At 50.3% G+C, this 16,237-nt stretch overlaps 1 protein-coding gene across 2 annotated transcripts in view; it reads right to left on the reverse strand.

Annotated features, from left to right (window-relative positions):
• The window catches only part of GALNT14 (polypeptide N-acetylgalactosaminyltransferase 14), a 196,843-nt gene extending 182,024 nt beyond the window's left edge, over positions 1 to 14,819 (reverse strand). For both annotated transcript variants that reach the window (XM_021697574.1, XM_021697575.1), the window contains exon 1: positions 14,691 to 14,819. In XM_021697574.1, coding sequence (XP_021553249.1) covers positions 14,691 to 14,819 — 129 coding nt within the window. The remainder of the gene's footprint in view (positions 1 to 14,690) is intronic.
• Between the last annotated feature and the right edge of the window lie 1,418 nt (positions 14,820 to 16,237).

The following is a 16,237-nucleotide window of genomic DNA, read 5'->3' on the forward strand; positions in this document are numbered from 1 at the left end:
GTTTACTTTCAGACATACGTGCATCTTAGAACAAAAATAAGCAAATGACTTTAGTTTCAAACTCTTCCACACCTGGTCTGCTCCTGGTTTCCACTGACCTCTGGTCACTCTTATTGGAGTCCTAGCACCTCAGAAGACCTCCCTTGCCCCTGCCACCCACACAGTCTCCCTCTAAATTCCTGCAGGAGTTGCCTCTTTTTCTACAGGAAGACAGTCTACATTTGCTACTGTCCTAGATACATGGGTTGTCCCATCAACTGCATCCTAATACACTGCAGGTGTGGTAGGATTGTACTGAGACATTCGTTATATTTCTTCTCCACTGCATTCTACCCACTCACTCCTACCCCAGCCCTAACCTAAACCCTCATTTCAGCACATAACCAGGACTTGATGCTCCCTTGCTTCTGGGGAGGTGGTATGCAAAAGCCAGTGTCCTTGAAAGAAGAAGTAGCCCAGAGGGTAATGGAAAAAGGGAATTCCTCCAACTTGGAAAGACAATGGAGGCAGCCAGTCCTAAGGGCGGAGGGGGGCTGCCCAGAGGGTATCAGGATCCAAAAGAAATGGCTTGTTGCTGCCCCTAGGGAGGCAAGACCCTGAGTGTGGGGGCCCCTGGCATCACAAGGAACCCACCAGCCTGGCAGCAGCACAATGATGAGGGCTTGGTCAATGATGTTCCTGCCGTGACCACAATGCTGGAAGATTCAAGGCTCCTCTCCTGTTCCAGGGCAGGGAGGAAGCCTCCTGCATCTTTGTGTAGCTAGAAGTAGAAGAATCCCCAGTCCAACCGGGGGGATGGGAGTTTAGTCTTGAATGATCCAATCCAATGGAATTCACAATAAATAGGAAAATAATGGCACCGACTCAAGACCTCATTTTGTCCCGCACAAGCTTTTTGGAAGAGTTAGCTGACATCTAAGCCAGCATTTCGCAAACTTGAATTGCACAGACACCACGTAGGGGTTCTGCTTAGATGCAGATATAAAATCAGTACAGGTGGCCTGAGATTTGGCACTTCTAACCAACTTCCAGGTGAACTGAGATCCCTGCCCAGAAATCATACTTTGAGAAGCAAAGGTCTGGGGCAGGCATTAGCGAATTTTTCTCTCAAGTGCCCCGTAAAATGTTGGCTTTGTAACCCACCCTGTCTCCCTCACCATTCAGCTCCACCACTCCTGTTGAAGGGAAGGCTGCCACAAAAAATACATACAGGAACCAGTGTGACTGTTCCCACAAAACTTTATTTATGGACACTGAAATTTGAATCTCATATCGTTTTCATGTGTCACAAAATATTATTTTTCTTGATTTTTTTTCCAACCATTAAAAAATATTTAAAAAAAAAAGCCATTCTCAGTTCCTAAGCCATACATAAACAGCAGGAAGAAGGAACTGGATGTGGCCCGTGGGCAGACCCCAGTCTTGGGTGCCCCCAAAAAGTACAGAACCCCAACAGGCATCCCTGACAAATTCAATCAAAGCGGGCTGCTCAGTCACCCCATTTTCTATCCTGAAGTTGGTGTTCTTTCCTGTCCTCCTGACATTAGTGCTATGCTTTTCAAACAGCAAACGCTTTGGGGATGAGTAGATCCAAGCAAATGTACCTCTTCAAAAATCACCAAAAGGATTTTAAAAGACTGCCCCCTAAATGCTTCTTCTTCTAATAAGAGGCCTTGTGGAATAACAGGCTCCTGTTTTAGTGAAACAGCTTTTCAGGATGAGATTGACCTTCAACTAGAGTTTTCTGAGCTAACAGAAGAGTGACATGATCAGGGGAAGAAAGTCAACCTTTCAAAAACAACTAGTAAATTCAAAAGCAATCTTCTCAAACCTTTATCCCATGAACTGAATAAAGACTCTCTCTCTCCCCTTGGCCTCATGTTCCACTTTGACTCAAAAGAGCGAAAAGATTCCTGTTCATTTTGCGGTCCCTTTCAGTGTGAAAAAGCCACCCTAGAGACACAGTTGTAGCTTCCAGTAACACACAACACAATGTAAAATCCAGGAGGGAGACAGTTCTAGACGAGTGGCCAGGGCCCAGCAGACAGCCACAGCTCCATACTCCACTCCTGCTCCAAATCTGCCCTGGGCAAGGAGGGCAGAACCTGGCTGGGACGTCTCCTGCACCGGACTTCACAGCCAGCCCCACAGCGGCTTGCAGGATGAACGGATGCGCGTGACCCAGGCGCAGGGTAATTTGCCCACTCTGTCCCTCCACACTGGCAACGCACTCAAAAGGAGAAACTCCTTCAAGGAGCTCACCGCCCCCTTGTGAACCATCCCGATGGCACCCCAGATGGGCCCCAGAATCACCCAGACCTGTCTCTCCTCTGCCACTTACCAGCTCTACTGATTTGGGCAAGTTATTGGAACTTGAACCTCAAGTTCTTCATCAGGAAAATAAGGCTAATCAATTTCACCCAGAGATACTATTTATAAGAGAACACGTGAACAACCTATACAGCTCAGGCACCATGGAATCAGAAGGGCAACAGCATGACCGTGCTGACAAGCACCAGCTAAATCGCAGCCTGCTGACCTCATAGGGTGCTCATAAAGAATGAGTGACTTAACTCAGATAAAGCACCTAGCATTTCTCCCAACAGGCAGTCACACACCCCTTTCCCCTCAGAAAACTCTCCTTTCTGCAAAGACTCCTGGCATATTAACAGTGGTCACAAACCAGTTCCATCTCTAGCATTTCATGTAGGACACCTGACAGTCACTTGAACCATTTACCCAGGTCATGGCCAGAGCTGTCCCTTGGCTCTTGCCGCAGTGGGCATCTCTCTCCAGGCAACCCAGGAAGCTCCCAAGGGCTCTTTCAGATGGTCCTACCCATGGCACTCATAGCCACCCTGGGTGGGAAGACAGCCGGAATCTCACACTGCTGGGCACACACTGTCAACCTACCTGTAGAAAGATGGCCGACTCGGTGGGGAGGGGAGGGGGGTGCTGGTGCCTGAAACACCCAAATGTCCATCCCGTCCTCCGTGAACCCAGGATAACAAGGACCAAATCTTAAAATGCCACAAAAAAAGCAACCGGGTCATTTATTTGGCAATTAACTCCAGCACTGATGTCACAGGGAAAACCCTACGATCCCTTACCCCTCACAATGATGCTGTGCCCGTGGGAAAGATCTGGATGCTGCTCTGGAATTGCCCCACTTTTTCCCTGGAAGAATCTAACACACTTCAGGGCCTGATGTATGGCACTCAATACATACCAGCTCTCACGACCCCCCTTTGAGACTGGAAGAAAACAAGAAGATGACCAGATTATAGCTCAATAAACAAATACGCTTAGTATGACTGGGGAAAATTGGAAGTCTTGGCCCCAAAAGAGAAGAAAGGAAATTGCACATTATAAAAAGGAATATGCACTTACAGTAGAAAATATCATAAATGTGGCTCATTTATGGTATTAATAGCAGGTATTTGTTTTTGGTGCTAATAATCTAATTAGCATTCAATCCAATGCATCCTTTATCATCAGCTGATCCGTAATTACTGCTCCATGCTGAGTATTTTCCCGGCACATGATAGCTTTCAACTCCTCAGCACAAACAACCAAATAATTAGTGCTATTATGCTGGATAAGGGACTCCTCCTCTCCGAGGGACGATGTTGGGAGTGGTCAGCCATCCACTATGGCCTCTCCATTTTCCCATCTGTTGATCGATTCTCACTGTCCCCTCTCCGATCAGGCCTGAAACATGCCTTAACGCTCGCAAGAAAGTGATACCTTGCAGACTTCCTTTTTTCAAGTTCATCCCTGGGACCAGAAACATTCCCAGTCATCCGCAGGAGCGAAGTGTTCATAAGGATGTCAAATGGTGCCGAAAGCACAATCTATTTCTCTTGGCAAATGTAAAGTTTTCTCCTTGAATACTGTTATAAAATGACTTGTCCTGGAAGAGCTAGCTTCTGACATAAAACTATTGCATCCAATAGCTTCTGGTCAAAACAAGATGTGTCTAATTCCCGGAAGCACTATGGGATTCACTTTGGGACAGCAACACCAGCCAACATCCTACTCACGGTTCCCACCATCCTGAAGGCCTTCCGACTGCACCCCTTCTCCTAGAATCCTCCCCATCTTCCTATGATCCAGTGATGAAGGGGTTAATACTCAGCACATACTTTGCTTTTTTTTAAAAGAAATATAAAACTATTTATTGACCACTGTTTACTAGTATTTACAAGAAAGTACACAATATACAGCTGGATAACATTCTGACTACAAAGTTATTGTTTTTCCTGGTTCCTGCTGAACCAGTAACTCAAATACTGAGAAGATTGAGGCTACATGTCAGGAATGAGTTGGGGTAAAGAAAAACTGTGGTTGGCTGGAGCCCCCACCACACCAGTTGTTAAACGTCTCCCTGATTATAAAGGGGAATAAGATTTGGGAAATTGGAAAGACATATTAAGACCTTTCTCCAGAGACGGTCTTATCCAGGAAACAGAAACCAATAGCTATCAAAAGAACAAACTGACTATGCTCTGACCCCAAATGAGGTGCTAAAATCTGAGTCAGAAGCCACACATGCAGTTCAGATTTTTTTTAACTTTTTATTGAAGTGAAATACACACACAGAAAAGAGCATGCATTCGATGAATTTTCACAAAGTAAACACACCTGAGTAACCAGCACCCAGATCAAGAAACTAAACAGAACCAGTTCTCCCCAATTATCTCCTGCCTTCTTATTTTTTTTAAGATTTTACTTATTTATTTATTTGAGGGAGAGAGCGCGCGTGAGCAGGGGGAGCGGCAGAAGGAGAAGCAGACTCTCCACTGAGCAGGGAGCCTGACCCGGGGCTTGATCCCAGGACCCTGAGATCATGATCTGAGCTGAAGGCAGACGCTTAACAGACTGAGCCACCCGGGCACGCCTCCTCTGCCTCCTTCTTGTCACGGACTCCAACCAAGGGTCCCCATGAAACTGACTTCTAACACCATAGATTAGTTTTGCAGGTTTCCGTACTGAATATAAATAGAATCCCATTGTCAAATCCGGCCGGCCCGCCACCTGTTTCAGCATATCCTGCAAACTAAGAAAGCAGTTCACATGTATAAATATTTGAAAATACGCAATCCTAAAAGGAGAATACTTCATGAGATGTGAAAGATCTATGGAATTCAAATTTCAGTGTCCATAAATAAAGTTTTATTGGGACACAGCCACACTCATTTGTTTATATACCGTCTGTCACTCTGCAATAGCACTGTTGAGTAGATACGGCAGAAACTGTCTAACCTAAAAAACCAAAAATACTTACTATCTGGCTCTTTCCAGAAAAAGTTTGCCGACTCCTATTCAGGTACATGACGTTCACTCAAATACAAATTCACTTTTCTTGGGCTTACAGCTAGGAGTGAAACTGCAGGGGCAGAGGTATGCTCAGCTTTCGTAGACGCTACCAAGAAGCTTTCCAAAAATATACCCTCAGTTCTAAGGGAAAAGCTAAAACCTGGAGCAGAAACCATAACATCAGTTTTAAGAGAGGCAGGGAGAATTTAATTACAGGGAGTTATCTCATCCAGAATTGAGCAAATATGATTAGAAAATCATGAGGGCCTCCGAGTGGAGAGGGAAAATACCAGTTACTAGGTTTACACTTTTTTTGTTCCTACTCCATGCACCGGCTTTAAAAATACAGTTCCCTTTAATGTTGCCATGCTCAGTGGAAATTGACAGGAGAGAAAAAGTCATGTTTCTGCTTGGGATCTTGGAGTAGACACTCACTTTGTCATTCAGGCCAACATAAGAAAAGCACCACCAGGAGCCCTCCGGTAGGTCATCGGAAGTGCAGACAAAATATCCAGGAAGACCTTAGCAGCTCCTGATTTTATGCTTTCATACTGAACCGTGCACACGGGGCAGCAAGTATAACTCACGCCCATCCTCCCAAGCAGCCACAAAGCAGCTGAGCCCTGTGCTTGGTCCAGCCAGCTGCCCAACTCCAGGGCAGAAGTGAGCCGTCAGTCATCAACGGTTCTCAAGGCTAAACAGCACAACACAGGCAGGATGCCCTCTGTCTGGCTCAGGTGATGTGTCCTATCTCCTAAAGGCACTTCCCTGGAGTCATCCCCCACACATCTGCCATGCATTTCAAACAGGACCTATTAGGTTCTTTCAAATGACATTTTTCCTTTTAGAGGGGAATTGCTTCTGATTGTTTAAGGACCACATTCATCACAAAAGGGATTCAAATCAACGGGTGTCTATCTTAATTGCACAATCCTGTTGACTTGTGAGAGGAGCAGCCTCGTGAATGACAGCAGAGCCTCATTTCCTGCTGTCAGCCCCCCACCAACCCAGAAGGGACCTGGCTGGTGAGCGTGGGCTGACCCGCACCAGGACAGAGCCACCCTGGTCCAGCATCTTCCCACAGCAGAAGGACTGTGGAACGGTCCTGTAGGGCCCGTGGGCAAGTAACACTTGGCCCATCCTGGAAGAAAACCCAAAGTTCTCTTGGCCCTCCAGTGGCCCTCCTGAGATGGGCTCTCTGGTGACCCTAAAATCCACTTCTCAGTTCCCTTCTGCATGCAGAAAAGCAATGCTGGTGTTTTAGAGGTCAGGAGTCGCTTCCCAGCACAAGCATTAACCTTTTGTCCATAAGAAAATATACATACAATATACACATACATAAAATAGAGATCATTTCCCCCTGGAAAAGGAAGCTAACCAGAAGCTGAGCATGACCACGAAGGAAAGAGCGCGAGCTTTAGAGTCAAAAGAGTGAGTTCAAGGCCACTTATTGGTTGGGGGTGCTTGCCAGAATCTCCTCCCCCTTACAACCTCGGCTTCATCACACTTCAGAAAGTGAGAGTAATAATAACGTCTACTTCATGTGGAGGCAGGAAAGATCAAATGAGGCATCTGGGAATACAAACACCGTGTAAACCATAAAACATCACAGGACGTGGTAGAGGAAAGGAGCTACCACTTAACGTCCTGTTCCTGATTCACCGTTAATTAAGCAAGTCTTTGAGCCAGTTCCTCTGCCCATGAAGACCCCAGGCCCACCCAATAAGGATGTCAGTCTTTTCAGCACCCAGCTGGCAGCCATCAATTGGCCATCTATTAACACCCAATTATCTGGGCAGCTTAATTAATCTGTGCACCACGTGCTCTGATCTCCCCGAGATCCTAGAAAACAATGAGCCTGATATATAGGCGCCAGCTAATTTTTCGATGGCCACCAAGGAATTTGGTGTGCACGGTGCCTGTGTGTGGCAGCTGGGAGGGGTGGGCCCATAAATATTGATTAGACCAGTCTCTCTGTGGCTTGGGGCTGGGGGGGAGGTTAGGGAAGTAATGAATGACTACAGTGTTCTCCGAGGAACAAGAGAAGCTACATAAATCTCCAGTCCCGACCACGGGGAAGAAAACCCTAATTTCTAAACCTCAGTGAGACACGGAAAAGAGACAGCAAGCCTCTTTTGGAGAGAGCTTGTCAAGATGAGGTGGTCATACCCATTCGGTAGATGCTTCCCTCTCTCTCCTGGCCCGGAATGAGATGCAAATTAGGTTTAAACAGCCGGGATCATTAGGAAGGAGGCAGCTGGGTGGCTGTTCTCTTCATCTGGGAATTCAAATCCAATGGCAGGAACATGTGAGTGTGCCGCTCTCCCCTGCATTTCCTTGAAAGATCGCTGTAGTGCTTACAGTTAAGAAGACAAGTGACATGAGGAGAATTTAATTATTTTTTTAAGTGCCTAATCTTGTCTCTGGGAATGGTATGCAGAAGAGACGTGATACTTGGAAGCCGCAGCGTCCAAGAGGCAGTGGGGTCGGCCAGCTCCTCGGCTCCTGCAGGAAGGGCACAGGGCATCCGAGCAGAATGGTCCAGGGCGGCCCAGGGCAAGAGCAGCCACTCCCCTCCTTCATGAACATCCAGAACAGCAGGGATGCAGGCTGCTCCTGACCTTGGCTGGAGCCTGCAAGGGACCTCCCGGGCTCCTGTCCCTCCGAACTTGTTCCTGGGGCTCCCGGCCGAGTGCCCCGGGGCTCTGTGCTCTGGACCCCACCAGCTCTCCAGGAGATGCAAATAAGAAGAGGAAGAACATGGTGGAGGGAAGAGAAGCAGGAGGACTGCCGACCCCTGGCTCACACCACAGAGATCTCTTCCCCTCGCCACCCCCCACCCCCCACCCCGCCTCTCCGCTTCCTCGCGTTCATTAGGTCCCCTGATGGCAGCAGCTGCTGCCAAATGCAAAGGTTGCTGCCCTAGAAGGTCACATCAGGCCATTTATTCTCAAATACCAAAATACCAGAGCCAGCAGATTTCTGGAGCTTCTGCAGAATTCCCCAGGGCATCCGAGTACGCGTGTGTGTTCTTGCATATCCCAAAGGGGTTCTTTCTTAATCAGCTCAACATCAGAGGACTCAGAGACTGATTTATTTTTTTGGTTAATCTAGCGTTTCTGGTAAAATAATTAAAAGATAAGTAATAGACATGGAGTATCTGTGGCATAATTATTTATAGCCATGAGGTCTCACTTCGGAGTTATTTGCAAGTCACCCAGATCCACGGAGACTGCTGGTGGAGCAAGTGGGAGATGGGCCCCAGGCCACAGCACACCGCCCCCATTTCACAGCTGGGGAGACTGTGCCTGGGAGAAAGGACCCGAGTTACCCCTGGCACCTGCCAACCGGCTGCCACACGTACAAGAAAAGCCAGAAGGTGAAACGGCATGTGATTACAGGACAGGAGCTCCCAAGAGAGGGTGGGGGCTCTGTCTCCTGACTCCACCAAGCAGGGCGTGCGAGGCTCTGAGGCTGCTGGGGAGCAGGGGGAGCCGACCACCCGCTCGGGGTGCTGCAACCAGTGGGAAGGGTCAGCAGCTAGCCGGCGCGGGCAGCGGGCTCAGCCACGCTCACTTCCCCAGCAGATGGTGGGTCTAGAATGTTGGTCTCTGGGGTGGAATGTGCAAAAGCCATGGCAGGGTTTACAGACTGCCCCGAAGAGAGGAGCGGGGAGGATGGGGCCCTGCTCTCTAATTCAGATGCTTTTCCAGAAATGCATTGGGGACTTTGAGATGCTCTGGAAGAGTGACAAAACTGTACACGTTAGACCCTAAACAAGGGCACGGCAACACATTTCTTCAAGTGTGCCTGGTAATGGCTAAGACTGTTTTGGAAATTTGGGATGGAAAGCCGTGGGAGAGGATGCAGGCAAAGGAGGTAGACGAGATGGCTGGGAACCAGGCCATGTGGAAACCCTGGGCCTCAGGAGTCAGCATCGGCAGCCTCATTCTGTCCCTGTTTGGTTTACAGATGACCTCTGATGGGTGGAAATTAACACTTTTAAAGGATACAAACACACAAAAGCAACCTGGAAAAAGAGTAGTAGTCTCTAGACAGGCTGGGGAGGCTTGTGACAGGGACATTAATTTCCCTTTCCTTCTTGGTTTTGCCCCTTTGTCTTCTCTGATTTGAGCAGGCATCATTCTACGCCTCCAGGAACATTTGAAACAGGGATTCCTGGTCTTTGTTTCCAAAAGCACGAGGCCACTCAGGGGAACAAGGTTTAGGGAAATAGAGAGCTCCCCAGACTGATTCAAAGAGAGTCCCTCAGAACAGATCCAGCGGTCCCTAGGACAGGGCCTCCCGCAGGGCCCTGGAGGGGAGGGCTCACTGGAAAAGCAAGCTGGGACGTGGGTACAACCCAGGGCAGGCCAAAAATAACCCAGGGTGGAGAGATTCCCACCAGCCTAATGGCCTGGAATTTGGGGGCTGGGGGAGAGCTCAGGGTTTTGTTTTGTTCTGTTTTGTTTTTAAAGCAGCTTATTGATATCTACAAAGCAAAGATATGCCATTTCTTGGACACCTCACATTCCAACCTGCTACTTTTCATATTTCCCATCCCCTTATAGCAACCCCTGCTGGATCACGAGGCAACACTACCCTCCATCTGCTCTAGGAACTCCGCAGAGGGGAAAACAGCCCAGCACAGGGCACAGTCACCAGCAACAGGAGTGAATGAAAGGATGAACATTCATCTGACAGTGGGCTACTTCTGGTCATGCCAGAGTCAAAATTCCCTGGACAGAGTCCAATATGCATGCACTGAGTATCAGCAGATGAATAGGGTCTCTCTCTCTAAAATGCATAATTTTTTTTAATGGGAGAAATGATCTACTAAATGGGGAATAAAATAGCAGTGTCATATACTCAAGGCATTTGTGGTATGCAAATATTACAGAAAGACAAGCTCTCTTCTAATAGTGTTTGCTATATTTCTAGTAGAGCACAAATATATCTACATGGGCCCGAGGCACTTTATTCAAAGACTTTACATTTCCAATACCTTCCTCAAAAAGTACCCTCAGGCCTCAAATTCTTTTGCTTTACTAAACCCTAAGCCCCTGGACTAAATTTAGTTTCTTGGAAGTCAGAGACAAATTTGCTGGGTTTTTTTTTTCTTTTAATTCTGTCAGTTATTGTATAATTCTCCAAATGGCAAACAAATGATAGGGGAGAGAAGAAATAAAAACATTTTTTCAGGTATTTTTAGTGGTACAGTATTTATCACTGAAATACAGTTTGAATTAAGACATCCAACTTGTTATATGATTTTCAATTAGGAATTAGAGCTCTGCAGAATTTGGGGGTGGGGGACCCGGCAAAAGAATCAAATCAACATTAAAAAGTCAAACTTAAAGAAATCTTTACTTGAGCTATTAATAGAACCAGCCCTTCTTGGAACTAAAAAAAGGAAGAAAGAAAGAAATCCAATTAATTTCCTTAAACCAGGAGTGCGGCATGCCTTCTCTACATCAGTTGAATTGTAACAAGGCGTAGGTTTTATTTTATTATCAGGCCCACTTTGGAGATCCCATTACTAGGTGAATGAGGATGCTTCCCAACTCTGGGAGGGGAGGCAAGGAAGGGCCTGGGAACTAGAGCTTGTCCCAGAGCCCAGGAAAGGCAACTTGCTACATGGAATCTACACAGAGGGGTCCCTGGCCCAGAAGGCCCGGCCACAGTCTCCAGTCCCTCCACCAATCCCCTGACTTCTCTAAATAGTTTTAAGGGAAGGGAGTCCACAGCCCGTGCTTTGGAAAATAAGCTGACACCCTCTCCCATGGCAGGAAGGTGCCCAGGTGGGATGAAAACTTCCCAAAGGCTTCCACACGCCCAAGGCAAGAGCTCTCCCCAGGACTAAGAATGAACATTTCCTAGGGAAAGCTAGGGTACTACACTCACTCAAAACTGAGTTTTTTCTTACAATAGACAAATGTCCCATCTGAATCCCTACTATTGAGGAAACGATCTCGATCCTGGCCATGATTCCTAAACCAGTGGTGCTCCAACCATTGGATGCAACCTCCCATGGGACCCTCCCCACCAGGGTGCGCTCTGTCCCGTCAAGGGAGCCTCCTCTGCCCCAGCTGGCCTCCTCCAAGGGCAGAGCAGGATTTCCCTCCAAGGTAGTTCCCCCACAAATTACACCAACCCCCTCCGCCCTCCCTGGAGCTCTCCAAAGGCAAGCGCCTAGGGTTGAGCCATGGAAATGCTGGAAAGTAGGTTGGGAAACACAGGCAATAAATATCCCTAACCTCCCCCATCACCCACAAGTGTAGACCCGGGCAGTGCACACAGCATAGCGCCATGGAAGGAGCCTGTGGGTGGGCAGTTCCCAAAGTGATCCCCATTCCATTCTTATCCCTGACGCTGCCACTTAATAATAACCTCGTTATCTTGGGCCAGTTGTATAACTTCATCAACCAGTCTTGTCTGCATAAAAGTATTACCTGCCCCATGCGGTTGTTGTGGAGATTAAATGAGCTAATATGCATGAAATAGAGTTTGTGAATTTGTAAAGCACTACACAAATACTAGTTACTGTTATTTTACATGAGTGCACATGCTCACACAAGCTTGGTCCTTGAGAAACTCAAGAAGAATGAAATCATTCGGCCATATTTACATGGGGCTAACCAAACTATAAAAAAATCAACACACTTAGTATTCTTCATCTAGCTCCAAATATTATCCATCAATAGGCTGCTTCCGACTCACATGGAACACTTGTAAAGACAGTGATTCTAGGACCTTCTCCCAAACCCACAGAATCATAATCACTGCAATAAACCCCAAAGCTTGTATGTTAAACGAGCTCACCGGGGGATTCTGACACGCAGTCAGGTTTGGAACCAACCGCACTCCTCCTGGACAGGATGTGACATTTCCTAAATAGATCAGTCACGGCAATAAAATTGTTCTGGCGCTAAGGACTCTTTGTCTCTCCATCTCTTTCCTCAGATACAAATACCAGACACAAATACACTCACAAATACAACACATATATGTGGACACACGAGGTCATACAAACAGGTGAAAAACACGAAGGAGTAATACACTAAGAAGGGTGCCTAATAATAAAAGGCATCAGGATTTTTAAAGTCGATAGAATTTGTGTTTCTAAAGAATACAGAAAATGGGAGGAAGAGGAAATACGTTATTACGACAAAAAGCAAGGGGTCAAAACCAGAAGACCCCCTCTTCTATGCCTGGACAGCACTATGCCCAGAATTCCAAAATTAGACCACTCCCCCCACCCCACCCACTACTCATTTGTTTGTAATTCTGTCTTAACCAGGAATTTGTGAAAGCCTCCCCACCTCCCTGCAAAGGGGCAGGGACACGGTATCCTCCAAAGCCAGCACAGAGCCCAGCAGAGAGCTGCCTTCAATAATTGTATGTCCAGCACACACCAGAATGAGAGGAGGCAGGTAAGGACGAAAGACAAAGTGCACAAAGAGGGATAGAGATTTCTTGCCCCGGCTCCCTGGTGTAAACTAAGAATATGCAAGCTTAAGTTAATGAGGTCCAACGCAAAACGGAGAGAGTTCATGTCCCTGCAGGCATCATTAACTGCAGACCCACCCCAGGGGAAAAAGAGGAAAAACTCTCCAGATCTACTGGCAGGTCTAAGGTGAGAAAATTGATCCAGTGCTCCAAAGGCTGCTTGAAATCACCAGTCTGATCTCATCACTCCACTGCTTACTGCCCCTCCAAGGGTTCCTAGCACCCACAAGGTCCTACCCAATCCGACCCTTATACACCTGCCCTCAGCCTCATTCGTGCCATCAGCCACATGGTTTACGCTCAAATTATGCCAAACTCACACAACCTGCTGTGTCATTCCTCTGAGCCTGTTTGGTACAGTTAACCTCTACCTGGAACGCCCTCCCTACCTCCTGGCAAACCTACTGTTCATCCTTCTCAACTCAGTTCTGTTATATCTTCCTCCTCCGGGAAGTCCCCAGGCTCCCATGACACCCAGTGCACTGAGCTCTGTTGGCCCTCAGCGAACTACATGGTCCTGGCCCCTTCCTGAGCAAATCCCCTATGTCCAGAGAGCAAGTTCTGCACCTCCGTACCCATAGTCCCTAGCACACGGCCTGGCACACAACGCACCACCAATAAACGCTTGTGGAACTCAACTGGGCATTAGCAACATTCCAGAACATAAGTGCCAGAAGACTTAGCTAAAAGGGGATCTGAGAGACACCTTGATATAGTGGAAAGATTCTGAATATCCGAGGTCTGAGTTCAAATCACAGTGACCTAAGGCAAGGTACAAAGACTGAACCTGCTTAATCTATGAAATTAGGACACCACCAACTCATACAATTACTTATGAAGAAGCACCCACTGTGTACCTGGCACAAAGTGGGTCCCCTGTACTGTACTTTCTGGGGAGACTCCCCTCTTTCCCCCTCCCCCCCTTTTTTTAGTCTCCGGCTTCAGACCATAACCTCCTCCAAGTGCTTTTTCCCAGTCCCTGAAGGACTGCTCTGGACCCCGTTCATAAATGGTGCCTGGCTGGCCAGGAACCCCCAGAGGCCTCCTTCTGTGTCCCGCGACCAGGTGTGTGGAAGAGGAGACAGAGGAATGGGGGCTCTGAAGACAGGTAAGAGTGTGCCCGAAGGGAGAACCTTCTGGCTGCTCTTGGAGGAACCGACTGGGCAGGAGTTGAAAAAGCCACTTCGATTATTCTCATTTCCTCAACTCCCCACCAACACCAAGGCGTCTGCTTTTACAGGCTCCTCAGTGGCGTTCAGGGCACATTCAACTTCCCACGCAGCTGGAGAGCTCGGGGACAATCAGAAAGCAAGAGTGGCGACAGGCCGGCGGGCCCCGGCAGCAGGCGTGCGGGAGGCTGCACGGCGCTCGCCCGCGATGCACACGCGCGCGCGGCGCACCCCGGGCCTCCGGCCTCCCCTGGTCGGGCCTGGCAGCTGCGGGAAGGAAGGAGGTCAGCGCGGCGGCCAGACCTCTCGCGGGCGCCAGCACCCGCCGACCCTGCCACCCGACCCGACCGCCCGCGACTCGCCCGCGGCGCCCACGGGCCACCACCCCTGAGCGGCTGGTCTGCAGCGCCCCCTCCGCCCCGGGACCCCCGCGCGCTGCCCAAGTTCAGCGCCCGGCTCTGCGAGCGCGCGCCCGCCACCCACACCCACTCCCACACTCCGCGGGTCCCGAGGTGCCCCGAGCTTCTCTAAATCCAGAAATATCACCCTGTGGCCACATCCGGCGCCCCGTTACCTGCTCGCGGCACCCAGACCCCCGCCCCGGCTTCCCGAGAGCCCGCAAGCCCGGCGCGCGGGCTGCGCGCACTCCTGCAAACCAGTGCCCCGCGCCCACCACGCCGCCCAAGCCCGTACCTTGGGGGTCTGCACTTCAGGTCCCGGCGGCACCTCCAACTTCTTCTTCGTTACCCAGAAGAACAGCAGCACGGTGATCCAGAGCACCCCGAAGATCGGCAGCGCCAGGCGGCGGGTCAGGCGCCGCATGGTCCCGTTTGCCTCGTCTTCTCCGCGGCGCTACGCCCCTGGGGCACCCCCTGGCGGTCAGGGTCGGAGGGGCAGGAGTCCGGGAGAGCGGCGGCCCCGAGATCGGAGTGCAGGGGCGGCGGGAAGCTGCTAGGCGCCCCGCCCGCTTCGGAGAGAAGCGAGCAGAGGCGGAGGTCTCGGGGCGCAGAGCGGCAGGGAAGGACCGAAGGGCAGCCAAGCTGGACACCCGCTCCCGCCGGAGAAGCGCAGCGGCAGCCGAGAAGCTCCCCGCGCCGCCGCCGCCGCCGCCTCGCCCGCCGCCGCCGCCGCTGCCGCGAGGGAAACGGACTCGAGCTGCGGGGAGGGAGGAATCCGAGGCTGTGCCCGGCACCCCGGGAGGAACACGAGGGGGGAGGGAGGGGAGGGAGCGAAGCTAGAGCGTGGGCCCGACAGACCGACTCCGAGGGAGCCCGGGCGGGAGCGAGCGGGGCTCTGCGAGGGGGCGCTACCGCCGCCCGCCGACCGAGGCGCACCGCGCTGCTCTGGGGCCGCCCGAGCCGAGCCCTGGACGCAGCTCCGGGGCCGGCCTGGGTTGGGGCGGGACCCGGCAGGAACCGTGCCCTCGCAGCGCCGCCACACCAGCTGCCGGCTGGGACCTCGGGGCCGGCCCGCGCCCGGCCGAGCCGGGCCTGGGAGGACTTTCCCGCTCGCCGCGGGGGCTGCACGTGGCGCTCACTCCCGGGGCCCGTCGCCAATGCACCCGCCTTCGGGGAGCCGGCGCTGGGACCGCGGCCCACGGGCGCTGGCGGGGCTGCTGCCTCAAGCGTGGTTCACTCTCCGGGCCGGTCAGGCCCAAAGCCGAGTTCAGCCAACTCCCCACGGTGTTTCTATGCCTGCCTGCAGGTGCCTGGCAACTTTTTCTGCTTAATAGAACGCTGAGCTGGTCAAAATCTTTTTAAAAATTAAGGCGCAATTATCTCCCTTAAGGGTTTGCTCTCCCTGTAAACACCAGGGCTCTGTGCTCATAAGGAAGCAGGGGTCCAAAGTTGCGCCAACCACATGGGGTACTTGGAAATGACCCAGGGAAAGCCCCTTTTCCCAAATGCCCTTGGAAAGTGCATTGTCCTCCTTTTTGCAAATTCAAACTATTTGGGTCTAGAGGCAGAGCAAATTACGGATTGGATTCCCGTGTAGGCCTCCGCTAGGCTGGAATCATGGTGTTATCACTGGTCTAGGTGTTCCTGGCCTGGGTCAGACTTACTAGCTGTGCGAATGTTGGACAAGTCCTTTCTCCAGCCTTAGATTCTTCATCTGTACAATGGTGGGGATGGTAATACCTCCTTTGACAATGAGTGAATAGTTGTGAGAGTTGAATTCGAGGTGCTGGTGTTATTCTGATCATTTGATCCCTCTAAGAGGGGTATGAAAAACACTGTCCT

This window comes from Neomonachus schauinslandi, chromosome 10, assembly GCF_002201575.2.
Source record: "Neomonachus schauinslandi chromosome 10, ASM220157v2, whole genome shotgun sequence".
Lineage (NCBI taxonomy): Eukaryota > Metazoa > Chordata > Mammalia > Carnivora > Phocidae > Neomonachus > Neomonachus schauinslandi.